At 57.3% G+C, this 10,040-nt stretch overlaps 1 protein-coding gene across 1 annotated transcript in view; it reads left to right on the top strand.

The window, feature by feature from the left end:
• MRC2 (mannose receptor C-type 2) overlaps window positions 1-9,812 on the top strand; it is a 53,077-nt gene extending 43,265 nt beyond the window's left edge. The window contains exons 14-31 of the mRNA XM_007456749.1: window positions 26-168; window positions 1,265-1,367; window positions 1,634-1,772; window positions 1,885-1,920; window positions 2,180-2,340; window positions 2,428-2,495; window positions 3,212-3,312; window positions 3,611-3,747; window positions 6,197-6,311; window positions 6,431-6,594; window positions 6,763-6,871; window positions 7,404-7,642; window positions 7,766-7,934; window positions 8,029-8,178; window positions 8,497-8,616; window positions 8,806-8,985; window positions 9,456-9,482; window positions 9,592-9,812. Of these exons, the coding sequence (XP_007456811.1) occupies window positions 26-168; window positions 1,265-1,367; window positions 1,634-1,772; window positions 1,885-1,920; window positions 2,180-2,340; window positions 2,428-2,495; window positions 3,212-3,312; window positions 3,611-3,747; window positions 6,197-6,311; window positions 6,431-6,594; window positions 6,763-6,871; window positions 7,404-7,642; window positions 7,766-7,934; window positions 8,029-8,178; window positions 8,497-8,616; window positions 8,806-8,985; window positions 9,456-9,482; window positions 9,592-9,812 (2,382 nt within the window). The remainder of the gene's footprint in view (window positions 1-25; window positions 169-1,264; window positions 1,368-1,633; window positions 1,773-1,884; window positions 1,921-2,179; window positions 2,341-2,427; window positions 2,496-3,211; window positions 3,313-3,610; window positions 3,748-6,196; window positions 6,312-6,430; window positions 6,595-6,762; window positions 6,872-7,403; window positions 7,643-7,765; window positions 7,935-8,028; window positions 8,179-8,496; window positions 8,617-8,805; window positions 8,986-9,455; window positions 9,483-9,591) is intronic.
• The last annotated feature ends 228 nt before the right edge of the window (window positions 9,813-10,040 follow it).

A 10,040-nucleotide genomic window follows, 5' to 3' on the forward strand; every position in this document is an offset into this window, starting at 1 on the left:
AACAGCTTGGACTCTGCTCCTGCAGGTGTTCAGCGCGGAGCGGCTGCAGGACAAGAAGAGCTGGGTCCAGGCCCAGAGGGGCTGCCAGGAGCTGGGGGCCCAGCTGCTGAGCCTGGCCAGCTATGATGAGGAGCATTTTGTGGCCAATATGCTCAACAAGATCTTCGGGTACTGAGCCTGGGGCGGTGGCCCATATGCACATGAGTCGGGCTCTTGCTTTTGCTGGGCAGGGTGAAGGCGACCCCGGGGCGGTCGGTTCCAGGGCTTGGAATGACCTGTGCATCTGCTACTAATGCCAGGCCCATCCTGACCCCCCCTCAAGTAACCCTGGTCTCCCTGGAGTCGGAGACCCTGGGTTGCTCACCAGAGCCAGCAACACCCCCTGAGACTCACAGACTTTTACACAAGTAACTGCCCTCACCACCCCTCCTTCTCCATGGCAGAATCTCCAAGCTGATCCAAGTGAGCGCCCCCTCCTGCAACCCTACACCATCCCATCATAGCCCACACTTTCTCAATAAACAGCTTTTTCTGAGAGACAGGAGTAGAAAGGCTACAAAAGTGAGCATCTGCCCACGGGGTCCCTCCAGATCCCTGTCTCTGTCCTGTGGGTTCCTATGACATACAGCCCTACAGTCCCTTAGCCTTGGGAAAAATCCAAATGGATCCAGGCTTCCTGACATCTTAATTCCAGGGATATCTCCTCCCAGCAAACAGCACAATTACATTATTTGACTAGTAATTATAATAGCTCGTGTCAGTTGCTTCTCACCATGTACCAGGTACTGCACTAAACATTTAATCCACATTCAAGACTCTTCTCAGTCCTACTAAGTAGACATTATCCCTTGCGGGCTGTTAGAGAGGTTGGGTTATTTACCCAAGGTCACAGAGCTGGTCCCTGGGTGACCCCGGACCGGAATCCAGGTGTATCTGATTCCACGGCCCCAGGTCTATGCACGTCCCCATCGGCTGCCTAAAGTGAAAGCCTGAAGTCTTGCTGGCAGGGCAAACCCCACCCAAAGGAAAGCAAGGGAAGGGAGCCAGGCCACCTGCCCGCAGTGAGCGCGGCGCCTGGCCCAGCTAGACCAGTTCTCTTTGGGGAGAGCTTTTTAAGGGTGGCCCCAACAGTGTTTTGCCCGGTGAGTGTGAAGCCCAGATCAAGAGGCCCCAGGTCCTTGGGACTGCCCAAGTCACAATTGCAAGGGGCCCCTATAACTCTCATCCCCATGTCTTCTGTCTTCACCCCCGGGTTGTGCTAAAGTGAGTCAGAGCCCGAGATCCACGAGCAGCACTGGTTCTGGATCGGCCTGAACCGTCGAGACCCCGGAGCGGGGCAGAGCTGGCGCTGGAGCGATGGACTAGGGGTGAGGGGGCCTGGAGGAGGCGGGGCAGGTGGGCGGAGCCTGGGCGGGCGGGGTTTGGATGTGGGTGTGGTCTTTTGGAGGTGCGCGAGGTTTAGTAGGGGCAGCGCCTCTGGCCAGAGCTGGCAGGTAAAGGAAAGGGGGTGGGGACCGTCTAGCCCACGTTGGGGGTTCCTAGCTTATGCCAGGTCTCTGGTTGGTCTGTTCTGCGGGGTGGGTGCAGCCTGCGCCTGGTGCCTGAAACCCCTCTCCCCTTCCGACCTCATCAGTTCTCTTACCACAATTTCGACCGGAGCCGGCACGACGATGACGACATCCGGGGCTGTGCAGTGCTCGACCTGGCCTCCCTGCAGTGGGTAGCCATGCAGTGCGAGACGCAGTTGGACTGGATCTGCAAGATCCCTCGAGGTTGGGTGGGGCGGCGCTGGAGGACCGGGCATGGGACGAAGGGCGGAGGGGGCGGGGGTCCAGGGGAGGGTCCCCTTTCCCTGCAGCGTCTCTGTCCCTCTTGTCCCCATAGGCGCGGACGTGCGGGAGCCTGACGGCAGCCCGCAAGGTGAGGCACCCCGCTCCCCACGGCGGCCCGGAGGGGGGAAGGGGCGTCACCTCCTGGACAGGGCCTGACCGGGACAGAACGAAGGGGCTTAGGGGCTTGAGCTGAGGGAAGGGTGATGGGGGCACCCTACTGACCCAGGTCGGATGGGCTCACAGGCCCGCCTGCCTTGGCTGCCCTGGACCCGCCTTGTCCTCCTTGGGCTGGGCGGGCAGGCAGACCCAGCCTGGCCTCCATCCCCACGCCCGCTCCGCCCACGCAGGCCGACGGGAATGGCTGCGTTTCCAGGAGGCGGAGTATAAGTTCTTCGAGCACCACTCCACGTGGGTGCAGGCGCAGCGCATATGCACGTGGTTCCTGGCCGAGCTGGTCTCCGTGCACAGCCAGGCGGAGCTGGACTTCCTGGGGCACAACCTGCAGAAGGTGGGCAGGCTAGCGAGCAGGGAGTGCAGGCCCGGGAGCCAGGGAAAGGGCCTGCCATCCCTCACCTGCCTGCCCGGCTTCCCCTAGTTTTCTCGGGGCCAAGAGCAGCACTGGTGGATCGGCCTGCATACTTCAGAGAGCGACGGGCGCTTCAGGTGGGAGCCCTGGCAGGGCAGCGGGTGTGGATGGGCAGCGGGGCGCATGCGTGGATGGCGAGCCCCAACCCAGGCTGGAGGTAGGCAGGCGGCACAGCATACAGAGACAGACAGATTTGGATTTGAATCCAGCCCTGCCCTCCACTGGCTATGTGGCCTTGAGCAAGTGAGTTAACCTTTCTGGGCCTCGGTTTTCTCACCTGAGAATGAAACGAGGCCTGCCTAGTAGGATCATTGTGAGAATTAGAAATGAGGTATGTGAATCCTTAGCATGGCATCCAGCACATTATCAAGCACTAAATAATGGCAGCTCATTATTATGCTGGGGTCACTCATGAATAAGGTCCCCTCAGGACATGGGCAAGAACATAGGATGGTCCAGAGGAGCCTCTTTGTATTCACGGCCCACCTACCATGTGTGAGGCATGGAAGGCCCAGGAGCACATGGGTGTCTGAGCATAGCGCTGCCCTTGGACCCCTGCTCTGGGATCCTTAGACTTCTTTTCTAGTTAGAGAAATGGATGCCCAGGAAGGCTGGCCCTTACCTGGAGGCGCCAGGTCCTTGGGTTCTAGCTGCACTGAGCTCAGTAGACCCACTCCTCAGCCTACGGCCACTGAGCCCCTGGTGTTGGGCTCTGGTCCCTGCCCCCTCATTGCTGCATACAGGGGAGCACGGTGCCCAGTGCTGGAGTCACCCCTGCTCGGTGCCATTGCAGATGGACAGATGGTTCCGTTATAAACTTCATCTCCTGGGCGCCCGGCAAGCCTCGGCCCATAGGCAAGGACAAGCAGTGCGTGTACATGATGGCCAGCCGAGGTGAGCACAAGGTGGCGCAGAGAGGGTGCAGAAGCTGAGGGGAGGGTGGGTGTTGGGGGCAGTGAGGTGAGCCTGCGCAGGGGCCCTAGGTCTCTTATTCTCTCTGTTCCCACAACCCAAGAAGGGCTAGACCCAGAGAGGGGAGGGCCTGTCCCTGTGATCCAGCAGCCACAGAGGACTTGAGTTCAGAGCTGGACACAGGGACATGAGCCCCAGCTCCACCTCCTCTCAGGGCATGAGGCCAGGGTGCTGGCAGCCATGCCCTGCCCTTGGGGTGACTGCTCTTCTCTTTCTGCAGAGGAGTGGGGGGACCAGAGGTGCATGACAGCCTTGCCCTACATCTGCAAGCGCAGCAACAGCACCAGAGAGCAGCAGCCCCCAGACCCACCACCCACAGGTGGCTGCCCCCCTGGCTGGAGCCAGTTCCTCAGCAAGGTAGGAGGTGGAGAGGGGGCACCCAAGGCGAAGGCCGAGCCTCAGGAGTCCTCGCCCTTTGGCAGCATCAAAGTCATGGCCTCTTGCCTGTACCCACCACCCTCTCTTCTGCATGGCCCCAGTGCCAGGGCCAGACTCCTTGGAAACTAACTCAGCGTAGTAACACCTTCTCATTCACCGGGTAATGAGGTTGCCCGTATAGTTTGGTGTTAGTTCCCCGACCAGGGATCAAACCCGTGCCCCTGACATTGGGAGCAGAGTCTTAACCATTGGACCGCCAGGAAAGTCCCCAAACACCTTGATAATGAATTCCTATTAAAATGTTGAGCATACAAAGTACGTATGTGTGCATTACATATGTGCGTGTAAGTAAATATATATTTACTTACATACTAATGTGACTGACGTCATATATAGTTAAATATACACAAGAACAAAACAATATGAAGCATGAGCTAGAGGTTTTTTTGTTTTTGTTTTTGTTTTTGCGGTACGCGGGCCTCTCACTGCTGTGGCCTCTCCCGTTGTGGAGCACAGGCTCCGGACGTGCAGGCTCAGCGGCCATGGCTCACGGGCCCAGCCGCTCTGCGGCATGTGGGATCTTCCCGGACCGGGGCACGAACCCGTGTCCCCCGCATTGGCAGGCGGACTCTCAACCACCGCGCCACCAGGGGAGCCCGAGCTAGAGGTTTTTAAATAGTATTTTTAAGTTTTCAAAATTTTCCTTTTAGTGTATGAAAAAAATTTTGTGCTCACTCAAAATTTATCAATTATAATAATTATTACTATTTAAATAATTTTGATAAGAGCAAAGTGATTGCATATACTTCATTATTTGAAAAAATCTTGGTTTGAAGCTTTGTGATTCAGACTTCACAGGTCTTGTTTGAAGTTCAATTTTTTTTTTTTTTTTTTCCGGCCATGTGGCATGTGGGATCTCAGTTTCCCGACAAGGGATCGAACCCACGTCCCCTGCATTGGAAGCACAGAATCTTAACCACTGGACCGCCAGGGAAGTTCCCTGAAGTTCAAATTATTTTAAAACATGGATTGAATGGTTGTTGTAGACGGAAAGATTACCTCATGAAGACGAATAGATCAAGATGAAGAAAGGTCATCCATCACTGGCTGGGCTTTCTAAGTCCTTCTCTCTATTTTCCAGTCCTTCTACCAATTAAACAAAGGTTTTTGTTTAAAAATTGGTCAGTTTCTGCATTTAAACTAATCTGCCTTATAAACTAATCAGAAGAGCTGATCAAGAGAGTTAAAAAAAAAAATCCTTGGAAGATTTTTTAAAAACAGCATTTAGAAAATTCTCTTCCCAAGTGTTTTGAGTGTGCAGTCAGGAAAGTTTGAGACAATAAAATGAATTAGAATGGATATGCATCTAAATGCATTTTCAAAATGTTCCCTCTAGAGTGTGAGTTTCTTTCCAAAAGTGGTTACTTCCTGACCCTGGGCTCATTCATCAGACCTGATTAGACCTTCATTGTTTTTACCTAGTGGCTGAAAGCGCTTACCCCAGAAAGAGAAGGGCACTATTTCCTTGTGGTTTGCGCTGGCATCTTTAGTATAAGCTTCGATCCATGCCTTCTTTGCAGGACTTTGTAAGACCACTTAACCCCTATTGTGAGGATTAGATTAGTTAACACTAGATGACATAATCCATAAATCTTTGTCATACATTGGCTTGCAGCCCACCCATAGTGTCCTGGAACTCTCGCTGTCTTCAGAATATGCAAGCGAATATTACACTTTTTCTGCGTTAAAAAAAAAAAAAAAAAAGAGTAAGACGTGTATTATTAACATCTTGGGGGAAAAAACAGAAAAAATGAAACTAAAACTCATCCATACTCTCCAGAGATGACCACTATCAATATTTACTTCCTGACTTTTTCCACGTAATTGAGATTATACTAAATAACACAATTTTGTAGCCAGCTTTTCTTTCTCAGTATTATATTTTCAGCATTTCCCCATGTCATTAAATTTTTCCAAAAGCTTATTACGACTTCTTCCACCTAATTTAAAACAAAATATATTTTATGTATGTAATTGGTCCCTTCCTTAATTTGTTAGCATCATTGTAATGATACAGTAACTCTGTCAAAAGCCTTTGGAGTATGCGAAGCTGAGAGCCAGACAGACCTTGTCTCCAGGCATGGCCCAGGCAGTGCCGTCACAAGTAGTAGAGCATTTGGTGGCCCGGAGAAATCTTCCCACTTAAAAAATCCCCGGAGTGTGGGCAAGTGTATGTGAATCCGCTGTGCCGGTTGAGAGGGTGCCGGAGCCTTGGTCAAGGAGACCCAGATGTCCTGGTTCTCATGTTTTTCTCTCACAGCCCCCGAGCCTCCCCAGGGCCTGCGGCCGAGGGCTCCGCAGCGGAGTTTCTGGGTGTGTGGGACAGGGAGGTGGAGCAGGATGCCATGCCTCCCCCTCCGCCCCACAGTGTTTCCGAATCCAGGGCCAGGACCCCCAGGACCGGGTGAAGTGGTCAGAGGCACAGTTCTCCTGTGAACAGCAAGAGGCCCAACTGGTCACCATTGCAAACCCCTTAGAGCAAGGTAGGGCCAGCCCATGGGGAGGCCCCGTGATCCTCTGACACCATCCCCCCAGAGGGCTAGAGCAGAGCGAGGAGGGGGCTGCCCTGTCGCTCATCACTCTCTCTTCTGGGGGACTGTAGCATTCATCACAGCCAGCCTGCCCAATGTGACCTTTGACCTTTGGATTGGCCTCCATGCCTCGCAGAGGGACTTCCAGTGGGTAGAGCAGGAGCCTCTGCGGTACACCAACTGGGCCCCTGGGGAGCCCTCTGGCCCTAGCCCTGCCCCCAGCGGCAACATACCGGTGAGGAAGCCCCTCCCCACTCTCTCCTTTGCCCTCCACCCCCACCCTGCCCTGCAGTGCTTGCCTGGGGACCCCGTTCCAGCCTCTTTGCTCATAGTACAGCCTTCTGGGGGCAGTGGCACAAGCGGGCAGCTGCCGGGGCTCCCCTGAGCAGCTCCTTCCCCCCAGACCAGCTGTGCGGTGGTCCTGCACAGCCCCTCAGCTCACTTCACTGGCCGCTGGGATGATCGGAACTGCGCGGAGGAGACACACGGCTTCATCTGCCAGAAGGGCACGGGTACGTGTCACCGGGGAACCTGGAAACCCCAGCCGGGGACTGGATTCCGTGGGCCATGCCAGGAGGAATGAGACATGGTCCCTGACCTTAGAGGGCCCCTGGGGCCACCCCCAGAGTCTAGTCTGCTTGGGAAGCAGATGTGCAGAAAGGCCAGGCGCCAATCAGAGGGAAAGGCAGTGAGCACCAAGGGGTCTCAGGAGGAAGGTTTGGGGTTTGGAGGGCTGACCAGGGAGAGCTAGACACTGGGCATGCCTGGTGGCAGGGGCCCTGAGGTTCTGTGTCTGAGGCTCCTGCAGCTCCGTGCAGGGGTCCCTCTGACCTGGATTCATGGTCGAGCTCTAGGTTGCTCACCCCTTTATTAGCAAGAACATATTGTTACTAATAACAGCAATGACCGACACTGAGCCAGGCACTGTGCCCAGAGGAGAGTTGGTCTCTGCCTGATGTCCGGCGCTCCCCCCTCCCGGCCTCATGCCTGGGGATGGGGTGATGGGGGCAGAGCCTGGCCTGAGCCCTGCCCCCTTCCCTGTAGACCCCTCCCTGAGCCCATGCCCAGCAGCATCGCTCCCTGCCCCGGGCACTGAGCTCTCCTACCTCAACGGCACCTTCCGGCTGCTGCAGAAGCCGCTGCGCTGGCACGACGCCCTCCTGCTGTGTGAGAGCCACAACGCCAGCCTGGCGCACGTGCCCGACCCCTACACCCAGGCCTTCCTCACGCAAGCTGCCCGAGGGCTGCGCACGCCACTCTGGATCGGGCTGGCCAGTGAGGAGGTGGGCACCGGGCTGGGCCCACTCCCCTGATTTCCTTCCCCGCCTCCCCCTAACCCCATGCCTTACCTGCTCCCCGCCCCGGCTGGTCCCCTTCCTCCCACCCTGATGGCTGTCTGTGCCCAGGGCTCCCGGCGGTACTCCTGGGTCTCGGAGGAGCCGCTGAGCTATGTGAGCTGGCAGGACTGGGAGCCCCAGTACCCGGGGGGCTGCGCCTACGTGGACATGGATGGGGCCTGGCGCACCACCAGCTGTGACACCAAGTTGCAGGGGGCTGTGTGTGGAGTTAACGGAGGTGAGTGGCCACCCGCTGGGGCCGAGGGGTGGGCTGGGGGTAGACCGACCCTGGGAGGACCCTGGGCCACTTTCTCAATCCTGCACCCCCGTAGGACCCCCTCCTCCCCAAAGAATAAGCTACCGCGGCAGCTGTCCCCAGGGGCTGGCGGACTCGGCGTGGATCCCCTTCCGGGAGCACTGCTACTCCTTCCACATGGAGCTGCTGCTGGGCCACAAGGAGGCGCTGAAGCGCTGCCAGAGAGGTGGGCCGGGTGGGCAAGAGCCCATATGTGGGCATTCCAGGTGGCGACCCCTCTCGTGGACACTCAAAGCCCCTGTGAATGCAGTCCCAGTGCTGCGGTCTACCTGTTGGCAGCACTCACACATAAGTGCCCCTCACGCTGCAATACGCACAGACCACCCGAGACATAACGTGTGTGACTATAACCCCCTTCCCTCCACGCACGACGCCACGCCATCGTCTCCTCTGGCTGCCAGGGAAGAGGGTGGGGGCCTCTCCGGGGGGCTCTGCTACCCCGGGGAGACCTGTCTGCCCTGACGTGAGCCTCCTTTGTGTCCAGAGGGTGGGGTGGTCCTGTCCATCCTGGATGAGATGGAGAACGTGTTTGTCTGGGAGCATCTGCAGAGCTCTGAGGGCCAGAGTCGGGGCGCCTGGCTGGGCATGAACTTCAACCCCAAAGGTGGGTCCCTGTGTGTAGGATCAGGATGGGGAGGCCTCAGGCGGCAGGGGCGATGCCCTCCAGCGGGGCTCGGTGGAGGTGAGGGCCTGAGGAAGGTGGGAGTTGATTCTAGAACAGGCCTGCTCTCTCCCACCTGCTCCAGTTTGTTACCCGCCCCTGCAATGCCCCCTCAGTGCCTTCTTCCCACAGGAGGTACCCTGGTCTGGCAGGACAACACAGCTGTGAACTACTCCAACTGGGGGCCCCCGGGCCTGGGCCCCAGCATGCTGAGCCACAACAGCTGCTACTGGATCCAGAGTAGCAGCGGGCTGTGGCGCCCAGGCGCCTGCACCAACATCACCATGGGTGTCGTCTGCAAGCTCCCTCGAGGTGAGCGCCCGGCAGGCACACCTGTGGCTTCCTGCCACCCCCAGGCATCTGGTGCTGGCTGGGGGCCCCGACTGCTTCTCGTTCTGCAGACAGTGCAGTGGATGGGAGAGAATAGACAGACAGGCCTGGGGCCCGCCGGGACCTTCCCCTGGGATTAATTAGTCTGTAGGACTGGGCCTTGCTGCACATTTCCAAACTAGACAGCAAACCCGTCATTTTGTAGTGGTTAAAGGCAGGGATGGGGTTCAAGCCCAGGCCAAACCATTTGCCAACTCTGTGACCTTGGGTAAGTCATTCAAACTCTGTGGCCTCAGTTTACACATATGTAAAATGGGGTAATAAGAGTACATATAAGGGGATTAAATGAGAAAATGAAGTGCCTGGGCCTGCAGAATATGTTCTTATGTGTTTGCTTATTATTATCATATTATCACTGCTACTGTTATTAACTGGTCCCTCCTCTGCCGCAGCTGAGGAGAGCAGCTTCTCCCCATCAGGTGAGTCACAGGCAGGGCTGAGACTAGCCCTGTCCTCCTTCCCCTCCTCGTTCCGGGCGGTGGGTGCCACAGCGGGGCTTCTGAGCGGGGGCTCTTCTTGCTGCAGCAGCCCTCCCGGGGAGCCCTGCGGCCCTGCTCGTGGTGCTGATGGCAGTGCTTCTGCTCCTGGCCCTGCTGACGGCGGCCCTGATCCTCTACCGGCGACGACAGGGTGTCGAGCGCGGAGCTTTCGAGGGCGCCCGCTACAGCCGCAGCTCCTCCGGCCCCGGCGAGGCCACTGAGAAGAACATCCTGGTGTCCGACATGGAGATGAACGAGCAGCAGGAGTAGAGCCAAGGGTGTGGGCGGGGCCGGGGCAGGAGGAGCTGGGTCCGCCGGGCACCCCACCAGCTACAGTCCAGTCGGCCCATGGAGGGGTGCCCTTGGGAGCTGCCGTGGGGAGCTGGGGCTGGCAGGGCCTGGGCTGGTGGGCTCCCTCCCTCCCACGAGGGCTGGGCTGAGACCTGGCTGAGTGCAGCGTGGCGTTTCCCTTTGGTGGGGGTCTTAAGGTCATGTCAC

This window comes from Lipotes vexillifer, unplaced genomic scaffold (assembly GCF_000442215.2).
Source record: "Lipotes vexillifer unplaced genomic scaffold, Lipotes_vexillifer_v1.1 scaffold299, whole genome shotgun sequence".
Lineage (NCBI taxonomy): Eukaryota > Metazoa > Chordata > Mammalia > Artiodactyla > Lipotidae > Lipotes > Lipotes vexillifer.